We start from the raw sequence: 21,782 nt of genomic DNA, 5'->3' as shown, positions 1-21,782 counted from the left end.
CTCTCTAGGCACTTGGGTATCTATCACTCATTTTCCTGAAGTTGGAATCAATTTTCGAGCAACGGTACTATACTAAAGTGCTAGTTTTGTGCATGTGAGGAAGGGTTCAGGATCATCTCAAGTGCTTCACCTCAAGCACTATGTACACGGGGAAGCAAACTTCCAAGGTTCGTGCTCCCACTACATAGCAGTCTGGTCTGGTACCTAAGGTAATAGCACCACTCAAACTGGCACCTGGGCAGTTCTAGCAGTATTTGTCTTGTCACATGTGTAAGGTTCAAAAATGTTCGCAAACCCGGGCCATTCAAGTTCAACTTGAATTCGACATCTGGAACTTGAAGTTGAGCATGATGCCAGTGGACTTCGACCTCCAGGGCTTGGACTCGGAACTTGAAGTTGCGGACTTCAAATTTATTGATCAGCACTTGCGATGTCGCATGTATATATCCTACCACTTCCGAGCCGTTCAAGTTTTTGTGAACGCCACTGATGGAAATCGATCGCAAGATCATCAGTCTGGACTCAGATTATTTTCCAGGAGAATGGTGTTCCAGACAATGAATAAAAGCCTACCAATGACTTCAAATTTTGTGGTAAGAGGCATCGCCACCCCGCATGTGTGGTGTTGAACATAGGCAGGGCTAAGCTGACTAACAATTGGATGAATTATGTTTTTGGTCCACAGTGTCTTAAATCAAGTTGTCTGATATCTACTGGGCTTGTGGTTTAGTGGTATAATACTCCCTTAGCATGGGAGTGGTCCGGGGTTCGATTCCCCGCGAGTCCATTTTTTTTGTCGATTCTTGCTCCACCCAATTGATCAAGAACCATATTTCTTTTTAGTTTTATATTTTTAAATCAATGAATTCAATCTGATCCTGCTAAACTTTCAAGTTGGAAGTTGAGAGCCCGAGTATCAATCGTACTCCTATTCTCCTCCCAAGGTCCCTTGAGAATTCTATCATTGAAAATTTGAATCACCTATCATCGGTTCAAGTTCTCTCATCAATGTGCTTTCTCTCTATGTTTATGTACTAGTCATTTCCAATTCATACCCCACTGGGTAGATAAACATCCCAGTCATCTATCTAAAACATCTATGAACGTATATTCACATGTGCATGTCACAGTTCACCAACTTTAGACGCGGGCCCAGATATCCGAACCTGTCAAAATAGTGCTCAGCACCATTGTCACACCCAACACAAGATCTCCCGTGGGCATCCAATTCAACAGCTCCGCAGGAAGCAACAAGTCACAACTATCAGTCACGATTCGCTTCACAAGAGCCGGGGTGTTAGAAGTGCGAGGAGCCGGTGCGGCAACCTTCTCCTCATTCTTCTCCTTCTTGCCATTCTTAGTCTGAGGCTTCTTCGCTGGCTCTGTAGCTGCTGAGAAGAAGATGCCATATATAGACCCAGCAATGGAGAATGATAAAGCATAGAACCAAAAGGTGTTGGCTTCACGCATAACGCGTGCCTCCCAGGGTACCGTATAAACACCCATAGCATGCAACTGATTTATTAAGGATCCCGTGAGCCATTGAAGATCCAGATTAATAGAATAAGGGAGCACATACAATTGTTAAATCCTCCAAGACGAAATAGAGACCGAAGCAGGTCCATTTGGCAAGCTCTAGCCACCCAGCCACAGATCCAACCCCACCATTGGTAAGCAGGGTAGACACTCGTTGAAACGAGTCCAAGAAGCCGAAAAAGCGAAAGAATCGTCGAGCTGTTCGTTATTAGATATGGATCTACTATAATTATGCAGGGGTAGCTACTTACTCAAAGCCAATTGCAGTTTAGCAGCTGTCAACCGCACGGCCGTGCTACCGACGGTAAAGACTGCGGCTATTTGCGCGATAGATTGGATTAAACGGAGAATCTTCTCCAGACCAGCGCCATTATTGACGAAACGAGTAAGGTGTTGCATTTTCAAATGAGTCAAAAAACAAAATATTTACAAGGGAAGAAACGAAAGACAAAAAAGACGGTGTGTTGATGGACCCGGGGGTAAATCACCTAATCGCTAACACTTCCCTAGATTGGACCTCGGAGTAATCAACGTCCACGGGTTCTTCAGGGTTCCCGACTCCATAATAATGCTTATTCAGCCTCCACTTTCTGGGGACTTTAAGTAAAAAAAAAATTGGAGAATATAAGATACAGAGTCTTTATTTATGGAATGAGCTATACCGCTAATAATTACCACCAATAAGGGGGTTCACGAAAGCGACATCATACGTTACTGCCCAGGTGTGGGTCAGTCAACAGGGATCAGGGTCTAAAGTTAATCTGATATGAATATCAAGCAGCATGAAGATGGAAAGATAAATATGAGCCCCTGACATGATTTGCAGGTGGCCTAACCAATGGCTGGTGTATTATGCTATTCACAGCAGTTGAAAATAGGTCTATCGTCCCTTACCACCGGAGATATCCTGTCCCAATCGGTATCCACCAACCTTCTCCCACTCAACCTTCTGGCGGGTGATGGGGAGCTGACGTCGCAAGCCCTTGAACGCCCCCTCGGCCATGGTGACAAATGCTCGGTTTAGCTCCTCTTGGTAGTCACGCTCGGCTCCGGCAATACGCGAGATGATTGACTCGGCAGAGACCGATGACACGGAGAGGTTGATTGGCTTGGTAGTGTTGAGGGAAACATTGCCATCCTCATAGTAGTGCACGTCGACGTGGATCTTTCCAGTCACGGTGGTGGAGGAGGAGGAGACGGGAACTTGGTAAATGGCACGGAAACGACCGTTCCTAGAGAAAGCAAATATTAGCACAACGCCTTCGAAAGTATATCAGATTTAGACACCAACCAGAAGTTGTTAGGGGAGTAGCGGTTTGCAACCAAGAGGATTGCGACAGCAGAGTCGTCTTCAATTGGGTAGACACCGTATGAACAGTTGGAGTAATGCTCACGGGCGTGATTGCCCAGGGACTTGAGCAAGGATTTACTAAATGAATGTAAGTAAGACCGCAAATCCTATCATAGATAATGATCAGGGGGTTCCAATGCTCACATCAGGTCGGCATTCTGAGATTCCAATGGGAACGATTGCGCCGCAGAGGCAGTCTAAAGCACCGAATGTGAGTTTTTGTACAGGTTGAATAAACCATCCATGCAGGCCTACCTGTGCAGTGTGATCGACTTCAAAAGAAGTCTGGTTCTCCGAGTCAAAGTAGCGATTGCCCTCGACCTTGTTAAATTCACTGACAATAACCTATCCTCAACATCAGCATTTCCGCCCCAATTCTCAAATGGCAGTGACCTGTGCCACCTCTTGACTTGAGCCCGGTAGTTTCACTGTAGTCAACTGGCTCTCATTGTATCGTTCGAATGCGGGTAGGAGCGAAGGAATAATATCGTCGCCCTCGGTCAGCGCTTGGACATCTATCGGCAACGGAGATTCAGCATCAATGCATGGAGGTATTAGGCGCGCGGGGGATCACAGCCCCATTTTGAATCGGGCAGATGGAAGCGAAGAGGGTGAAATTACCAGCAACAACGTCGGAGAGCTGTTCAGCAAGTTTCCACGGTTAGTTATTTAGCAACACGGAGTGGAGGGGCACGGAGTTACTCGGTCCCTGACAGGAAGTAAAGATACGTACTTCACCCGGTGGGGCTCCTTCAATGAAGGCAGATGCAAGCTCAATAGTAGAGGCCATGACGAAAATACAGCAAGCTCGAACGACGATGGAGAGATTGGGGAGAGGGTGTGTTTATGATTATGATTGTGATTGCGGAGGTCAAGAGCTCGGGGCGGGGACCCGCACGTGGTTCCGCCTTCAACCATAACAAGTAGATCGGGAGCTAAATAGAGCAGATACAGGGTCAATTTAATGGAAAGATTTTAATATCATTATGCATTATTCTGCATGTTCATAACGAGACATCCCACAGATGAGTTAATTAGATAGAATGTGGACTAGAATAAAAAGAGTGTGTATCTGCGCTTCGGATGCCCCAAACGCCTTGTCATAGAACAAAATGATATCCAGTCCATTGGCGCCATAATCAGCGCTAAGTCACAAAGAAATACCTGAACTCCGTGAAAAACCAAAGAAATGAAAAAAAGATGACGCCGAGTCTATTCAATGCTCATGTTCATGAATCCATCGCTGGCCTCAGTCATACCCTGTAGACCCACTCGTTTCGTGGTGCCGCTATGAGGTGTATGAGGTGGATTCTGAGGCGTGGTACGGTTTCCACTCTCCGTGCTAGGTCGCTCTGAGAATGGAGCACCAAGTTTAGATGGTGGACCCCAGATATTGGGGCCAATGTCAACCACAGTGGACGTATGGGTTAGCACCGGGCTGCTTTGAGCACTCACACTAGGTGAGACAGCTCGGCGCTTGAAAAGATTAGGATCGAAATCATCCTCACGGCGTCGCTTCCGACGAAGTTCGCCCATGGCGGACATTCCCGGTGCATGCGGAGTTGACGAGCGGGAGCGTGGCTTGGAGTCGGCAGTAGTTGATCCGATTGTAGTGGATGGAGTCATGTCCATCAAAATATCATCATCATGTACGGATGAAGCGCCCTGACGCACTGGAGGTGGGGTACGATAGCGGCCATCGAATGAGTTCCAAAAATCAACACCTCCTGAATTGCGACTGGCTTGTTTGCTGAAACTACTGGATGAGTGCGGCTCTTCAGGAATAGAATCAGCCTCGGGCAGTGCATCGGGTGGCTGGTCTGGCTGCAGAGAAGAGAAAGTCCCAAGTGTTGGAGATGTCTCAGGTTCGGTATCGCGGACTTGTCGAATAACCTCAGCTTCACGCTTGATATCACTGTCGACGGGCTTGCCCTCTTCCATCAAAGCGGCACGAATCCGAGCAAATGTCTTAGTTTTCGGCTAAAGGAAAAGGGTTAGAATCAGACCATTAAAAGCCAATTATTTGGGATGTAAATTACCAGTAGACTTCCTCGTCGGGTAACTGCACGACGTATTACCCAAGGTCCACCATCTGAATGAGATCCACCTGTAGGACTTCCAGCTCGCACTGCAAGACTCTCACCATCATCACTCAGATCAGAAAGACGAAGATCCCTTGTGCCCAGACTCAAGCTTTCTCGTCGTGTGGAGATAGATTGCCGGTGGGCGAAATAACCTCCAGTCGGATTCTCCACACTCTTCATCACTGGAGGCGAATGGGGACCAGGGCTGGGTTTAGAGCTGTTACCACTAGCGCTGCTGGAGCTATGTCGACTCCTGCCTTTTCGGAACCGTGCTCGTTGGAAACTCATGAGGCTAGCCGTTGCCTGAGAATAGCCGCCCATCCAATCATTTCCAGGGCTCTGAATGTTGCCCGTCGTAAAGGGACTCGGTCCGCTGGCCATTCGTGTGGCCTGGGGTGTGTTGAGCATCACGTCGTCACGGTCACCCATGATGGCATCGTCGTCGTCTTCACTGCTACTGGTATCAGATTCCAGCATGTTGACGCTCGAGACAGAGCTCGAAATAGCCGTTCGATCCGCGGGGCCAGAGGTTGAGAATAGTGGAACGGAAGTAGAACCGAGAGATCCGCGCCGTTGAGGTATGATCATACCACGACCTCCGATTGTGGGCGACGAGTCGGGCGAGGACTCAGCGAGGGTAGAGTGGTGGAGGTTGGTGCACGCTCGCGAGAAGTCGAGGCCACGAGAGCGTCGGGGAAGAACAGATCCAGGTGAACCATAGATCTGAGAAGAGTCGAGTTTCGGTGAAAGCGGGGTACGAGAGAGTGAAGGGGAGGCGGTAGCCTTTGAGGAGAGATTCAAGGATAAATTGGGATGGTGAATGTTCGAGCGATTGGGCGTAGCCGGTAATCTAGGGAGCGCGCTATCATCCTTGCTCGGTGGACGACTTAGGTCCCCTGTCGATGGTTGTGTGCTTGGGCTGATAGTAGGTTTTGATGCGTCTGACAAAGAGCGTGATTTGGGAGACCGCGACACAGGGTCCGGCGCGGACGATTCTGGGTTCAATTGCTGGCTTAATTTGCTCTCAAATGGATGAGCCGATGCACTTCGCTCGAGTCCTGGAGGTCTGATATGAGACATTCTCCAGGGATTATGATCATCAGAGTAGAACTTCACAAGATATGGCCGACATTATTGGTATTGGAGAAGAGAGGAATACAGTCGCGCGTGAAGTTATCGCGACGATCATCGGCTAAACCGAAAGCGGAGTCGCCCCTCAGTGACGATAGGAACATACTTGCCCAGGTGGTTCAGATGAATAGAACTATGCTTATAGAATGAGATTTATTTGATATAGGATCTATACTTGATAAATTCTATCATATATGAAGGAATTATTATACTTGCCAATCAAAAATGAAGAGGATGCAGGATGTCTTACAGTAAAAGGGTCTCGGACTATCATTTCTTATCCATGTCCCGCCTAACACGATTGCAAGGTTAAGTACCAAACTACATACAGTATAGTATCGTAGACAAGATCCCCCATAATGACTTCAAGTTTCCATGCAATTTATCACTGATAAAAATAATGTCTCTGTTTTATTCGATTCTGGTGTACTCATTTCACCGTATACAACTTGAAATTAAGAAGAAATCTGTTAGAAAGGGTTGTATAGTACAAAGTGTTCATTGAGCACCGGGCCCAGAAAGGACTCGGAAGTACATGTGCAACTCGAAGTTTGAATAGTATTTGAATCAATATTGATACAGTCAGAATCAGGCCAGACTCATAGCATCACTAACTGGTACCACATACCACTCCCAGTCGTTCAGTCCCTTTATCTGTGGTGCTTTAAGTAGATCCTGGTCCCGAGCCTGCCAAACTTGAACAATTACCGCTCGAGTCCGGGCAATATTAGAAATAGTGGACTCGGCCATCGCTGATAGGGCACGCAGGATGATAGACCTGCCAGATACTGTGCCATCGGGGGAAGACCAGAGCTCGTCATGCGATGGATCGAGCTCAACAGCTGCCACAAAGAGAGGCCATGTCACGCTGGCTAAAGATCCGCGATCTAACTGCTCCGACAATAATCGAAGAATTTGATGCACATATTCAACCACTAACGGTGTCGTAGGACTGGCCCCATATAGCCCACAGTGTAGGTAAAGTAGAGCAGCGAGCCGTTTAGCTTCTGCAGCGGATGCCAGTGCGTCATCTTCATCGCCATCGTCTCCAACTTCTTGAACTAGATGCTCGAGTTGGTGCTCAATGGATTTAGCTTCAAGGTAGAAGGTATCTCGAACAGAATCGGAGTCAAGGTGTCTTCGCGCTCGGCTCATATCGGTAATCGTTGAAAGAATAGAGACCAACTCAGGGCTACAGCCCATCCACAGATCTATACTGCGATCATCCGCTTTCCAATAATCGCTTCCAAATAGCACCTCTTTAGCACAAGCGGTCCGTCCCATGACATCTTGGAAAGCAAAGAAATGCTCCGCAAAGGCAGAAGCAGGTTCGAGTAGGCTTGATTCCTCAGGGAATGCAAGTGCACGTTGTCTTCTTAGCCTAATAAGATCTTTAGCGCCCTTCAGATGTATCGTCCATTGTTGATCGCATTTATCTGTAATCTCGTAAAGGCAGAGCATCATCATGATCACCAAAACTTCGGGATCTGCGCTGCACATTGACGAGCCTTCGTGCGAAAGACGACGGCGAAGATCCCTTAATGTCTCAGACTTCAAACGAAGACTAACAGGAGCATACGATGGATCAGCTCGAGCCCTATGACATGCACCTAGTGCTTGAATGGCCTTGAATAGCGTAGGCGAAGCGGATACACTGAAAGGTAGAATCACAGAAGCAAAGGGAGAAGACATAGTCGAACTGGCGCTTGTACGAGGACAGACTTGTTGAAGGTAATAGTCAAGAAGTTCCCCATGTCCGACCTGTGAAGCTTGCGGGAATAAGGATAGAGCTGGCATAGGATTAAAGCGAAAAGTGGTCATGAGAGCCGGATTATTCGTAACATTACGAAAGACAAGGGAAACCTCGCTCTGTTCGTTCGAGATAACATCCACATCGCTAGGGTTCTCATATGTTCCCACTCCACTATTGATGAATGCCCACTGTTGGATCTGTGGTAGGAGACACCACTGGCGCAATTCATTTGGTGAGAGTCCTGTAGAATAAGGAGATGCAGCTCCAGAAGTAGATCCATCTGATTTAGCTTTATTCCAAACTCCTGCTCTTCCGAAAGCCGCGCCACGGCTGACGAACTCAGACTCCCATTTAAGCACGAGGTTGGTGGTGCACGTCAATCCTTTCTCCCAGCAGCGTGTGCAGATTGGCTTTTTGGTGTCACATCGTACTCGACTAGCTCGGCATTCTTGACAGCCGCTACGAGACCGGGTTTTCACCGGTCCCGTACGGTCGGCGGCTTTTCTGCGCGGCATTCAATGTCTCAGTGGGGAATGTTACATGGACTCGGCTGAGGGACGAGTCAAACGTCCACCAGGAGGATGAATTTATCACAAGATCATTCAATTTGAGAAGGACCGCACGTTGAACAGGTCCATGTCCAGGTGAACTTGAGACTCGAGAGTTGTAAGCACTTAAGGCGAAGTTGAGGTGAGAGAAACGGGACCCCGCGTGGCGATAAGAACCCTGGAACTTATCGAATTGGCCACGCCGAGAAATATTGGATCCTGGAAATGCTGAACTATTCAAGCTCAAGACAAGTCAGTTGAGATGGGATGAGTTCCTTCTTGACGGTCTATGCATGGGATCCCCTAAGGTACAATTGAAGCGCTAGGGATTGGTACTGTTGTCTACAAACTTCAGTCTCTATACTTCTAAGATTGCAATGCACCGATAGAGATGAATAAAGTCTTTTCACATTTCATAAATCTGTTCATGCATCACTAAACTCTGTACAAAGACACACCCGGTCAACGGGATGGGGCGGTTTCCTCCAACTGGAATACTTCCTCTGAAACGTGCTCGTCGCGTGGGATAAACGGCTGTGTTACGCCTTGCTCTTCATCACCTAGCCTTCCAAATCCTTCCCGGCCAATGAGATCGGTTTTGTCATAGGGGACATCACAGTGAACCGATCGTAGTGGTCCATAGTAGCGGCGGTAGGAAAACCAAGCTACCAACATGCCGAGGAGTCCACCACATGTTACATCATACACATCATGACGATAGTCAGCCAGGCGAGATAAGGCGACTAGCAGAGCGCACAGAAGTGGTAAGAATGCAACCAGACAGCGGCCCAGATCTGTCCGAGGTCGAAATACATGCATCTGACCAGACAAAAATCTATAACAATCAATTAGCACAGAATTACATATTGATTAGGACGACCAGTGGTACTGGGGTCTTTAAGATGGCAGAATTTCGCTTACAGAGTGAAGTAGCCCATTCCAGCAAAGGAAAAGCTGCTGTGGCCACTAGGGAAACTGCGCCATCCTTCATGGAGAAGTTCTTGACTGGTCTGTTTACAGACTGTCCACGTGAGAAGTATATTATCTGGTGTGCCCCGACCAGGCTGACAGCGGGCCAACAGATCAGGGCGTGGCCTACCCACCGCATTCTTAATAATATCGGTCAAGACTGAAGTGAGGATGAGCGATACAAGGAGTCCGAGTATGGTGGCCTGTGTCTGCTGCACTCCGGGGCGCGTAATCGCAGACCATGCGAGGATGATTCCAAAGGGTATTATGCCGGAATAGATCACTGAGAAAACTAATGGAATGATGAGTATCGCTTGGCGCAAGATAGGTACGTCTAGAAAGTCATACTGAGAGGGACTCGCTCATGGGCAGCCATTGGGTATTGGATAGACTTGTTATCGAGGGAAAACATGCGGTGGAAAGGTGTCACAAATAGTTGAATCTAATGGAATAAGGACGTTAGTAAATGCCAATGCGAGAAGAAAAGATCAATAGAGAAGATACCAAGATCCATATTGTCACCAAAAATCCCAATGCGATATAGTCACCCGCATAGGTTCGTTGATAGAACCGAGCAAAGGCGCCTCCAAGCCCAGCACGTTGAAGCATTGGACTTGAACTCCCATTTCCAGAGCCAACACGAGGCATCTTGGATAAGACAGGTGAAAAGGGACGGAGTTCAGGGGGGGTCTTCCTTTTCACCAAACTTCATTGAGAATGTTCATTTCGGGGGGGGGGGTGGGGCGGAGAGTCGGCGTAATGCAGACCCACTTTCTCTCCGGCCGCGTTCCTTGTCTAAGTTGTCTCTTTACTACTCCAATTCTTAGCTAACGAAGACCACGAACCCCACGCAACCCACGAAGGTCCAGCTTTCCGAACTCGTCTCTCAGTCAAAGCTTCAAATCCTCGATAATATGGCTGATCCAAACCAACAACGCGTCACTGCAGCCTTTGCGCCGCCCCCGCCATTATGGAAATACTTCACACGTGAGAATCTTGACAAGCTAGAGGAGATCAAGAAGGCTTCGACAAAGGAGGATGAACGACCAAAAAGTGATAAGCAATGGACACCACAAGAACTTCGAGCACTGGAAATACCCCAAGAGCTTCGTTTCCTTGTCCCGCCAGAGACACCAACATCGGAATACTCAGTGTTTGGTGAATTACAAAGCGTGAGTCGGGCCCGACCTCGAATTATCATATGGAGATAGGATATTAACCTGAAACTGTACAGCTTTCTACAGTATTACCTTCCTTGAAAGAGCAAGGCATTGAACAGCTCTATCCAGAACCTACCGCAGACACCCAAGACCCTTCAAAACCTCAACCCTTGAACCATGCCTACTACCTGCTGAAGATCAGCAAGTCTCTCCTCCTGAACTTCCTCGAGTTTGTTGGAATTCTGTCAGTCTCCCCAGAGCAATTCGAACCGAAAGTTGAAGACATGCGCAATATGTTCATCAACGCGCATCACCTCCTCAATCTATACCGCCCACACCAAGCCCGCGAATCACTCATCATGATGATGGAGGAACAACTAGAGCGCACAAGAAACGAAATCAAACAAATGGATAAGGTCAAGGCCGATATTCAAAGTGCCCTGGAAGAATTGCAATCCAGTGACAACCGTGACAGCTCAACAGAGCGCCAAGAGAGTGAACACGGGCAGTCAGAGTCGAATTTACAAAGGGCTGAGAACTCACAAATACTGTGGAACCTTCTTGACAGTGAGATTTGAGATAAAAATGCATTTAAACTATCAATCTTTAATGCGAATATTGGATTGAACCACTTCATTCCAGTGGAAATTACCCGACCCTTGACTATTTGTCGCTCCAGGTTTTCAGCATGTTTGACTACAGATCGAGTTTTGTTAATAGATACCCCAATTATGATCAATAGACACAATATGGTCTAATCAGGTTCAACTTTTCAGCCTCATAGTTGTAGATGTTGATTCTCATCATGGTAACTAGTAGCCACGCTGCAGCAGTACTGACAACGCCCAGTCAATGCTTTTGCCTGGTTCAGTATCAGAGGTAATATTGATTACTATAATTTACCAGTGACTCGGGAAACCCAGGCTTAAAAGAACCAGATGAAACTTGAAATAGCTCGATTCTAACTCTATACTAGTACATATACGCATACTGCTCACCTGTGTCCGACCCCATATATCCCATGATCCGGGTATTTCCAGTAGTACTCCAATTTGAAAGGTTCGCTCCAAAGATCCCACCAAAACGATTGACCAAGATTCGAGATGTCATCAGGGATTCACCACCGAGCCAGCACTCTGTTCCCTCCACGCCTTGTCGATAGCACATTCCGCCAGCCGTTTCAACTCAATGACGAAGTCAGCTACCATTCTAAGATGAACGATTTCATTATTGGGACGTTTCCGTGGGAAGATGCGTTCCATCATTTTCGTCGCCACTTGGAGACGATCTAAATCGTCCCGGGAGCGAGGGTCTAACGGACTAGAGAGAATGCTGCAGAAGATACTGAGCAGTGCAGACATAGGATAAAACACCAATGTCCTGGGGATTCAGTTAGAACTAGGAGATGGCGATTAGAATGTATAGTGGAAACGTACCAGAAAACTCCCTCAACAAGGACATGTTCCGCGGCTTCGAGGTAACAGAGTGTTGAGCGACTTGCCTCAACTGATAGAGCAAGACTTGTGTTGATACCCTCCAACATCCCACTTCCTTCCCTCCATGCTTTACATCGACTGCTTGCGGAGTGGATCAGGGATATGCAGAAGTAGTAATTAAGACGCAGCATAACAGAATGCATGCTGACTTTTGGATCAGAGGCCTCAGGTGAGAAAGACATGGTAGGGCGCCATTGAAGAGGGATAGACATTCTCCATTCCTCTAGCTCGAAATCCAATTCTCGAATCGACTTTAGAAGATCGGCATCGGACTTTTGCATCGCACTCACAGAATATAGCGCGCTGTGTGTTCGGGATTTAATAATGCTTAAACGCAAGTCAAAAGGGAAACTGGGTTGTGAAGAAGATAGACTCGTGTCTTCGGGATCTAAAAACGCATGGTCCACATAACCTGGTGGGAGAGTCAAATCGCAGTTTTCATCTGCAATTGTAGGTGGCTGTCCCGTGCGAAGTGATACATCTTTATCCATAGTGTAGCAAATCCAAAAGAGATTGCGCAGATGGTTTTGTATCCTGTGGCCTCGTTCACGTAGCGAGTAAGCTCCACCATTGAGCAAATTACCGCCAAGCATAAATAGTAGACGGGCTGCTATTGAGCCAAAGTAGTTCGTAGCCCGCATATTCCCTGATGAGACCTCATATAGAGTCTGGAGAAATTCCAAAATGATCAAATTAGCATGGGACCCGTTCAAGAATACGAATAGACAGACAAACCATCATAATAACAGCCTGTACACCCTCCATGCTGGCAGGCTCTTGAAGAACCTGTGACAATAAAAACTGAGCCTTGGAAGCCAAGGTCTCATGGTCTATATCAAGCGATGTATAATCTGCAATGGGGAGGACGCCTTTGATAGGCGGGAGACGGGCAGCAAACGCCAAAAAGGCAATGATGCATGCTCTAGTACTCGCTTGGCCGAATTTAAAGCTGGACTGAGGTTGTTGATATGCTTCCTTAATAGTCACCGCAAATAGTTCATCATCCACAACTGGAAAAATGCGTCGCATTATAGCCGTGTTTTTATACCCCTCGAAAAAGGATTCCACGTGTTGTCGCGGTGGCAATTCAAATACTCGATGATTATGATTGCGCAAATTCATCAAAATGGCGTTGGAGCCGTGACCTCGCTCCTTCTCCCATGGTGCCCTCGCTGGACTAAGCTTATCACTGGAAATGGTCTGTCCAGTACGAGACTGGATCCATTCTTGGCCCTCCGGGACGAGGAATGGAATTCCTGTGAGTAAACTGATACCGCCCAGCTCTCTTCCTGCAAAATGAACGCCTATAGTGGACGAAATAAAAGGCTGATTGCTGGTATGAGTACTGGTGCTGTTACTGGGTGAGTTACTCGCAACACTGTCACTTGTACTGACTGGCAAGAGGTGAGAGTAATCTCCTGCTTCTAATTCGAATGAGATGAAGTCCAAATCCAAAATTGACCAGATTGAGAAGACTTACCGGCATTTGACTTATGCATAATATTCTCCGCCAGAAGCTGTTCAATGCGACTAATTCGATCTGATAAATGTGAGTTTTTGGTGCGACTACTTCAATGGTATTAGTTCGCTATAAAATATCCCATTCCCGTGCTTCAGGATATAAGCTCACTGGATATCTCCTTCTGTTTTCCGTTTCCGTTGCACTACTCGATTAAATGTGCATGGTAGGTTATGGTGGCTACACCAATTACATTGTGGAACTGCCGCGTCACATTTGATCTGGTGGGGTTAGTACATGTACCGAAAATCCTAAAGAGACCACATCAAATTTTTCGCCTTACCTTGCGCTTATAGCAGGAATCACACGCACGTGCAGTGCGCCTGCGCGGCTCATCTGGTTGATTCATGGAGTTGAGGAGTTTGGGAGATTGTAGATCATTCATCATCATATTATGGCGTCGCCGAGGGCCACTCTGACGCTGAGTCAGCGGAATCTAGGCATCCATGGATGCCCAGGTGAGAATTGATAGCAATTAAACTACACATCGCTTACGCGTTTCAGTGTTAGTTGGTAGATTGAAAAGAACTAAATTTCAAAGTAAAAGACCCAAGATTGACCGAGTAAACATGAACCAAAAAGGGACCGAAACGCCTTGGCCGGCTCTTGCAATAACTCCATGTCTTTCGCTGATTCAGGACCTTGGGATCATCCATGCAGTATAATCCATTGGGCACAGAAATAAAAGAAAAATTAACATCAAAAACACACAGACAAGAAATGCTCAATATCCATCAGAATCGTAATCATCGTAATCCCCATTAACCAGCAATGAGCGGTAGCCACGCGAAGCAAGGTTAGCTTCCAACCCTCCATCAGAAGCCGGGTCAAAGTATCCTATTGTTGATTAGTTTTGGCACAAAAACATAAGAAAACCTCAAACGGATGACATACCTCCGCCACCAAAGTAGCTGAGAGCCACTGGAAGAAATACGAGAGCATGGATGGCTGCGAAAACAACCAGCGCTAGCCAGACACGGAAGTAGTAGATTTCAAAGATCTTACTTCGAGTGAAAGCGAGCACACATACACCCAACAGCTTGGTCACCGTGATACCACTGAAGACACTTGCACCCACGTTGACCATCGCCGTCCAAGCTCGAGCATCCTTGCCACGGAGCTTGACTGGTGCATTTTCCAGAAGAGTTCGCGAGGGGAACATGAATGCCCGTGCAATATGAGCGCAAAACTCCACGCTGATGCCAACGCAGATGACTAAATTCACCAAGGAAACTGCGTTCAAGGAGACGCCAGCGACTGCCATGGCGCCAATGATGTCCACTACGGTCATGACCACGGTGGTCGTGATGACAGCACCAGTGGCAATGGATCCGAGGATGGCAGAAGTCAGAACAAAGATGATAGCCACCGCGGATCCCAAGAGGGTGCCCGTTAATTGAACGATGGAGACATATTGATCGAAGAAGATATAAAACTTGGAATAGGGGAATATGTCAATGCCATGTTCCTCAGAAAGGCCATCCGAAATGCGACGAGCTGCCACGTAGGCTTGAATGAAGTCATCCTGGCTTTTCAGGGGAGTGTGACTGGTACGGAAGTGGCTGGCATTGATCATAGTGTGTTCTCCATCAATCACAACAGCATTGCTGTAGGGTGCTCTCCCACCAAGAGGACAAGAGGCGTCCGTAGGCGCATCGATCCATTTTTGAGCATATTGGATAAACTCCTGTCCTGTTGGCATTCCGGAAAGAGTCAAATTCCATGCAGGCTCCCGATCCTCGAAGCAAATCTTTCCATCTTCTTTACAGCAATCCTGTTGTGGGTTTAGCCAGTAGAAGAAGTCATCAATCCAGCTTGCAGCAGACCCAGTAAGATAGGAGACATCCGGACGCTTAGATTCCTGTTCCAGTACAAACGGCAAAGAGAATTCTTCGCAGGTTGTGAATCGCCCGCAAAGCTGTTGTTGATGAGACCGCTCTGTCATGTTGACATCTCGAGTGACGAAATATACAGGCGGTCCTGTGCGGAAATAATCGTCGAGGTCGTCGAAGTAAGAGATGAGATATGAATCACTAGGGAGTGCGATGCGCTGGTCTAACCCAATAGGAACCTCGGGGATCAAGGCCAGACCAGCTGTCAGGAGACCAAGGAAAATAATCACGACGGCTGCTTTTACGCGCTGATCGAGGATAAAAGGTGCATATACACGACGGATGAAGCTCTGTAAAGCGCTCTCCGCTTCCTGCTCGTCGTAAATTTGTGCATCAGATAGGCCGGACGAGTTGGGTTTTCGTACCGTCAGACATGGAAGACAGTCCGCACGAAGGTTTTGTACTCGTCGTTGATTGAGAGCAAGTACCGCGATAAACATAGTCATTTGAAGAATGGCGTTGATGAAGACCGCTCCAGCTGCATACGCAGCGAAATTCTTGACCGCAGGCATACCGACGAAAACACCCAGTGCAAAAGCCACCGTCTCCGTCAGGGCAGACAGAAAAACACTCGGACCAATCCTACCCACTGCACGAGCAACTCGCTCATCAATCTCATCGTCTGGGTGACTGAAATTGACCCGCTCGAATTCATGCACAATTAAAAAGATATTGTCCACGCCGACAGCCAGAACCAAAAACGGAATAACTTCGGCGATGATCAGCGTCACCTTGATGCCAGCCGCAGAGAACAATCCCACCGAAGCGGAGACCGACATCAAGACGATCAAAATTCCAGCAATGCCAAGTGTGAACTTCGATTGCACCAGGGCGTTGGCAGGGTTGGTCAAAAGCGACTTCCATGTGACGGTGACCGAGCCTAGAGCCAGGGACACGTAAAGGAACATGGCCAAGTAACTTATCACAACGATCTTGGCATCGGTATTGGTGGACTTATTAAGCTCTTGTTCCAAGCTGACCTCCGCGTTGAAGGAGACCCGAAGCCCACGCTCTGCAGCCTCCTCCCTGACAACGTCGAATATACGACGGAAGCTGTTCTCCCAGTCGATGGCCCTCTCCTCGCCCTCGGTGCATTGGGCGAAGTTATTGACAACCCAAGTGACAACTAGAGCCTTGGCATCCAGAACACTATCAGAGTCATCATATCCGCCAAGGACCATTTCTGGCTTCAAAGGCTGTGAGAAATCAGGGAGGCAACTGACGTCTCCAGGCGATTTAGTGCAGTGGACGAGTCGGTCTTGCCAGGTATCGGGGTCAAGGTTAAACACAGACCCACCAAAGTATCCAGTCAAAGACTGAACCACACAAGCATCGCCCGTGGGCTTAAAGCAGACATCGTCCAGGTTCAAGCCTTCATTCAGGGAGATCATGCGCCGTACACGCGATTCAACGTCAAACCACCAAACCAGTGTGTCATAATCTAGAACTGGACCGGTTTCATTGACCAGAAAAGCCTGTTCAGCTCGGTAAAAAGGACCAAAGTTCTCATCAAAGTACGACTTTTCCTGTGCGGCTGCCGATGAAGGGCTCACCCAAAGCCGAACTGGGTCAGTCTCAACAGTGAACCGTAGCCAACCCAAGCTCAGCAATATCGCTGCTATGACGCTAGAGGTAATTGTAATACCTGGGAAGCGTGCACATGCACCGCCAACGTGATAGAAGATATTTGACAACAGTGTGTTTGGCTTATAGACACCCTGAGGGTGTTCCATGTACCCTCCGCGGTGCACAACCTCCCCTTCATCCTCCTCATCACTTGGAGCAGGGTCCTGAAGGAGTCGGACTCGTTCAGGTTTGCGGAAGCGGCGTTCCTTGAAGGTAACGTAGCTAGCGAGCCCCATAACCAGAAGCAAAAAGGCAGCATAGATGATGATTACAGCGAAGGAGAGGCAAGGCAGTAGCCCCACATGGCAAGCACCATGGACAGATACCGCAGGGAGTTCAGGGCACACATCGGGGCAATCAACGCAGGAGCAGCGGAATGACGGGTCTGGGTCATTGCATGCCTTCGGGTTGATAGACACAGCCTCCATGCCCTCATCGTCCGACGAACGAGGCTCAGTGAGGTAATTGATCTGGAAGGGGCTCCCAAACAGTTTCTTGTCGCCCAAGAACTTCATGAACTGGGTGTAATCCTTTGCACCTCCACCAATGAAGTCGATGGCTTTACCCCCGGATGCACCATTTTTGACGTTCTTGCAGCTGTCAAAGAACCCACCCTGGTACTCCTCCGACCAAACATTATCCAACTCGGTCACAAGCTTCTTGCCGGAGGTACTCTTTTCAGTCTTGGTGACATTGATGAATAAGGATTGATCTGGTGAACAGGTAAAAGTGCAGAACGTATTGAAAAAGTTCTCGCGACAGGCAGGACAGGATGCAATAATACCTTCAGCAAGGTGCAAATTACTCGAGAGTGCATCGATCTACAATCGGGATTCAAATTAGTATTCTTTCTCTCTCCGAAATAGTTATTGGTATCCTATGTATGGGCCCTCTTACCTGTTCATCACGACAACACACAGGGCCTTCCTTCCACTTTGGTCCGCACAGATTCACCAGCTTCTGTCGCACCGAATCCTCCGGTTGATGAGCTAGGTCATTATCTGGACAAGGGAGTTCTCCTCCAAAGAAAGACTGCTTTCCACATTGCCCACGAATCGCACAGCGTCCCTTCTCGTGTATTGCGGTTTCACCCTGAGCGCCCACTAGCGATGGGTGAAAGGCAAAGGAGCTCAGCCCAATAATCGTAGTAACAAAAACTAAAGACCGCATAGTGCCGTGTGGAGGAAGCTAGATGATAAGAGATAGTTTCCTGCTATCGTCCCATAAGCAGCACTATATCCTCGTCACAGTCGCAAGGTACCCAGGGCCATGAGCTATTTCCGTACAATGCAAGCTCAATTTCCGGGCGCGATGATGAAATTAGGAAACCAACGAAGTAAAGAAGTGATCAAGAAGCCATCAGAAAGCTTCAAAGTACAAGGCTAAGAATCAAGTGGTGGAGTCAAGGGGTGGGGAAGAGAAGGTCAAGAGAAGAGGGAAGCATGACGTGCACGGAGAAAGAAGAACCGGGCGGGTACCACTTCGGCCCCGCACGGCATCCGCATCATAACAAGTACTCGGCAAGTACTCCGTATCTTCAGAACTGAAACCACTAACGTCAGGCACACACCGCGGTCCAAGTTTGAGGGGGGTTGGCATGACCACGGCCCAAGCCTGTCATCTATTGAGCTAGAAGCTTGGCCTGCATATCCTAGTATGCAAGCATGATCTGGCCCAAGACCATTTGACAAGAGAGATCCGGTCGCTCCTACTAGGTAGTGGAGTGGTTGAATTAGACAGCTCGATCGAGTCACTTATGAGATAAATGGCTTTCACAGGATATTAGTCTGATTTACTGGTGACACTGGTAGTCAACGGTGTTATGCACCAAGTAATAACCCGCACGATATTGTTACCTTTCCCAGGATCATTCTATCATAATGTTCTAACAGCTTCAGATAATATTAGAAAACAGATGGCCACAATATTTAACTAGTGCATACTATGCCTATTGTTCAATACTACAAAAATCTACAAGTATGGCGAATCCACAAATTGACACATTAAGGTCCAGATGGATTGATTGAGATCATTTCGTGACGATAAACTCCATATGAAAGCATGGCTCTATAACACAGAAACTCCGAGGTGCGAAATACAAAGCATGGCTTTATCTGCATCGCCGATCGAGTTAGCGATGAGGAACATCATGTCCAAAAGAAGCAGGAAATCAGAGAGAGAAAAGGAAAAGAAGACCAGGAGATAGCCGGTTAAATACAGCTTCGCACGTAGAGGGTATCATCTTATTTCGAGGGATATCATGGCCAAATTTAGTAGCCCTCCTCTTCACCCTGCTGATAAATATGACGGGTTCGAGTAGGATCTTTGCGCATTTGTTGGCCTGAACCGGTGAAGCCCACTATAATGAGAAAACAAGCCAAGATTAGCATCAACAATATCAACACATAATATGACTCCAAGAAGATCTCTTACCTCGTGCATTGACACCCTCGCCAGTACGGAACATGCTCTCTTTCTTGCCGAACTTGCCCTTACTTTTGGCAGCAAAGTCCTGCCATTTGTTTTTGCCCGCCTCTAATTCCTTAGTAGCTTTCACCTTACGGGGCACTTTGGCAGGTCGAGCCGGTCCATCAGTAGCCTTGCTGGGTTCCTGCTTGGCCTGATTCGCCAAAGCCGGGTTGATATCAGCCGCTGCAGAGATCACATTGGGATGTGCGGGCGGTGCGGGTGAGGGCGACGCTGAACTGTGTGAGGTTCCATCAGCCTTGCGCTTGCGAGATTCATTGCCAGAGACCGGGCGGATGTCCTTGGCCGTCAGATTCTCCACGGTAGCGTAAGATTTAAACGACACCAGGTACACAGGGTTGCTGGATGATCCAGTAATTGAGGTGATACGAGCAGGGTAAAAAGAGTTATCGCCTGAGACCCAGCGAGCGAGAACGATATCATTCACAGAGAATGTTGCGGGTGTTGGTGGAACGTCATCGGTAGCGTCTGTGACTGGCTTCCGAGAGCCAGAGTCCTTGGACCATGTCTCTTGGGTTGATCGGGATTGGGACTGTGATACGGCGGGTGCAGCTGGTTTGAGTTCGGCGATTGCAGTTTCGGTAAGGGTTATGAGTTCTTCGAGTTCAGTTTTAAGACTCTGCAGCTCTGTATTATCGGGATCTACCTGCAAGCTAGACTGGACTGTTTCAAGCTATAACGAGGGTGGAATTAGTCGGATAGGCCATTGAGCGATGAGATGTGGCGGGCTTTTTTTTTCTTACCTGAAGCTTGAATTCTTTGACCTCTGTCTCCAAGGAGGCAACGTCTGACATGGCGGCTGATTTGAATTATGCGAGTCACAAAAGAGAAGATCTGTGATAAGAAAAAGAAATAAAGAAAAAAGCAAGTTCAAAGGTATATGGCGAATAATTGAATGGTATCCTACGGGAGGTTTTTTGGTGGTTTGCGGTGATGTTTCCAACTCATGATCAGGTGACCTTAGGCTGCTCTTTTACATACAGGTTTGCTACTATGTGTGCAGAGAAGTATATGATGGAGTATGAAATTCAGACTTGAAACTAAATTGAAGTTGATAAAACTATAATGATCCTGGATACATCAATGTAAGGTTATTACAGTAGTAATGCATATGAGATCCTCCATATAGATACTTATTAAGGCTGTGTTCTGGCTGACGTACAATCATTGAAATGTTGGAGTAAAATGATTGATAAGCGATCAGGTCACATTTCATAAATGGTAAAGATCGACAGTAGAAGGTTAGTAGAAGCTAGAAGAAGCCCTCCTTCTTGACGGGGGTTACCTTTATCTTTAGCCCAATTTGCTTATAGATGCAGACAGTGCAATATGAATTGCAAGTTTATCTAAATCATGATCGAAATTACTTCTGAAACCTCGGTAAGGACTCGGACTCGGAGGTCAAACCTTGACCGGAAACGGGAATCGTACTTTGCCACACAGATCATATAGCCTGATCCTGATCCTATGAACATTTGAAGGATTCTAGTAGAGCCCAGACCCTAGATTAAGGCTACCAGGCTACCATATGGTATACGAGATGAGTCACCATAGTGTTTTGTTGGGAATGTTAGGGATCTGGGGAAGCTTCCAGTAAGGTGAGAGAGGAGTGAGTGAAGTTGAACCTTTTCATTTAGTTTTGGTTGAGGTTGAAATGAGATTCTATCGTATATAATAGTGAAATAGAGCAACATCTTCCCTCTAGCAGAGTCAATCAGTCATATAAGTAATGAGTGAATACTCCGTAGTTTTAACTCTGAAAGAGAACTTGGAAAGAGATCGAACTGGATTTCTAAGCAATGGTCCCCGCGCATTCCTGATTGGCCGTCGATCATCATTCGGGCCAATGGTGCCGCCGCCCACCGCGATCTCCTCATCTTTCTTTCTCTCTCCTCCGAGCCTATCCTCTCTCTGGTGCTCAGATCTTGACAAAAAAAAAGGCGGAGATCAAAAAAAAGTGGGAGCCTCAGGCCCCGCATCATTCTTGCAACTTTCAATTCAATTATTCTTAGTTCCTTTTTTCCTCTCTTTTGCCCCCCATCTCTAGAACTTTACCCCCCCCACCTCCCACGTCAGCACAAAATTCAAGCTACTTACCCTCCCCTGTTAACTCAGTCCTGGGTGATCAGTTGTCTTCTGGTCTCCCAGAAACTGTCATTTAATTTTCCATTCGATTTTCTGCGGGCGATAAGCCCGGTTGAGCAGTCTCGACATCATCGAGCACTATCTC

The 21,782-nt window shown here is 47.5% G+C and overlaps 9 protein-coding genes across 9 annotated transcripts; 1 reads left to right on the top strand and 8 right to left on the bottom strand.

Annotated features, from left to right (window-relative positions):
* Positions 1 to 1,140: 1,140 nt before the first annotated feature.
* On the bottom strand, positions 1,141 to 1,935 carry N7483_004024 (PEX11 domain protein; the record flags this gene model as incomplete). Its single annotated transcript, XM_057087461.1, has 3 exons — positions 1,141 to 1,515; positions 1,580 to 1,734; positions 1,788 to 1,935. The coding sequence occupies 3 exons, from the start codon at positions 1,933 to 1,935 to the stop codon at positions 1,141 to 1,143; spliced, it is 678 nt and encodes a 225-aa protein (XP_056947290.1).
* A 481-nt stretch (positions 1,936 to 2,416) lies between these two features.
* N7483_004023 (F-actin-capping protein subunit alpha) lies at positions 2,417 to 3,677 on the bottom strand (the record flags this gene model as incomplete). The annotated part of the gene is made up of 6 exons (XM_057087460.1): positions 2,417 to 2,768; positions 2,828 to 2,965; positions 3,032 to 3,084; positions 3,143 to 3,232; positions 3,281 to 3,402; positions 3,590 to 3,677. 6 exons carry the CDS (start codon positions 3,675 to 3,677, stop codon positions 2,417 to 2,419), a joined length of 843 nt encoding a protein of 280 aa, XP_056947289.1.
* Positions 3,678 to 4,099: 422 nt separating this feature from the next.
* Positions 4,100 to 6,051, bottom strand: N7483_004022 (uncharacterized protein; the record flags this gene model as incomplete). Its single annotated transcript, XM_057087459.1, has 2 exons — positions 4,100 to 4,867; positions 4,927 to 6,051. 2 exons carry the CDS (start codon positions 6,049 to 6,051, stop codon positions 4,100 to 4,102), a joined length of 1,893 nt encoding a protein of 630 aa, XP_056947288.1.
* Positions 6,052 to 6,690: 639 nt separating this feature from the next.
* On the bottom strand, positions 6,691 to 8,370 carry N7483_004021 (Zn(II)2Cys6 transcription factor; the record flags this gene model as incomplete). Its single annotated transcript, XM_057087458.1, has 1 exon — positions 6,691 to 8,370. One exon carries the CDS (start codon positions 8,368 to 8,370, stop codon positions 6,691 to 6,693), a length of 1,680 nt encoding a protein of 559 aa, XP_056947287.1.
* A 495-nt stretch (positions 8,371 to 8,865) lies between these two features.
* N7483_004020 (phosphatase PAP2 family protein) lies at positions 8,866 to 10,020 on the bottom strand (the record flags this gene model as incomplete). Its single annotated transcript, XM_057087457.1, has 4 exons — positions 8,866 to 9,238; positions 9,325 to 9,664; positions 9,721 to 9,814; positions 9,877 to 10,020. 4 exons carry the CDS (start codon positions 10,018 to 10,020, stop codon positions 8,866 to 8,868), a joined length of 951 nt encoding a protein of 316 aa, XP_056947286.1.
* A 266-nt stretch (positions 10,021 to 10,286) lies between these two features.
* med7 (mediator complex subunit MED7) lies at positions 10,287 to 11,110 on the top strand (the record flags this gene model as incomplete). Its single annotated transcript, XM_057087456.1, has 2 exons — positions 10,287 to 10,544; positions 10,607 to 11,110. The coding sequence occupies 2 exons, from the start codon at positions 10,287 to 10,289 to the stop codon at positions 11,108 to 11,110; spliced, it is 762 nt and encodes a 253-aa protein (XP_056947285.1).
* Positions 11,111 to 11,641: 531 nt separating this feature from the next.
* On the bottom strand, positions 11,642 to 13,527 carry N7483_004018 (putative C6 transcription factor; the record flags this gene model as incomplete). Its single annotated transcript, XM_057087455.1, has 4 exons — positions 11,642 to 11,912; positions 11,969 to 12,696; positions 12,764 to 13,449; positions 13,509 to 13,527. 4 exons carry the CDS (start codon positions 13,525 to 13,527, stop codon positions 11,642 to 11,644), a joined length of 1,704 nt encoding a protein of 567 aa, XP_056947284.1.
* A 744-nt stretch (positions 13,528 to 14,271) lies between these two features.
* ncr1 (sphingolipid transporter NCR1) lies at positions 14,272 to 18,235 on the bottom strand (the record flags this gene model as incomplete). The annotated part of the gene is made up of 3 exons (XM_057087454.1): positions 14,272 to 14,384; positions 14,442 to 17,886; positions 17,963 to 18,235. The coding sequence occupies 3 exons, from the start codon at positions 18,233 to 18,235 to the stop codon at positions 14,272 to 14,274; spliced, it is 3,831 nt and encodes a 1,276-aa protein (XP_056947283.1).
* Positions 18,236 to 19,335: 1,100 nt separating this feature from the next.
* N7483_004016 (tudor domain-containing protein) lies at positions 19,336 to 20,346 on the bottom strand (the record flags this gene model as incomplete). Its single annotated transcript, XM_057087453.1, has 3 exons — positions 19,336 to 19,424; positions 19,499 to 20,225; positions 20,296 to 20,346. The coding sequence occupies 3 exons, from the start codon at positions 20,344 to 20,346 to the stop codon at positions 19,336 to 19,338; spliced, it is 867 nt and encodes a 288-aa protein (XP_056947282.1).
* Between the last annotated feature and the right edge of the window lie 1,436 nt (positions 20,347 to 21,782).

Source organism: Penicillium malachiteum (assembly GCF_028827825.1).
Source record: "Penicillium malachiteum strain IBT 17515 chromosome Unknown utg000002l:1.0-8849297.0:1.0-8852440.0, whole genome shotgun sequence".
NCBI lineage: Eukaryota > Fungi > Ascomycota > Eurotiomycetes > Eurotiales > Aspergillaceae > Penicillium > Penicillium malachiteum.
This window is presented reverse-complemented; position numbering and strand designations above follow the sequence as displayed.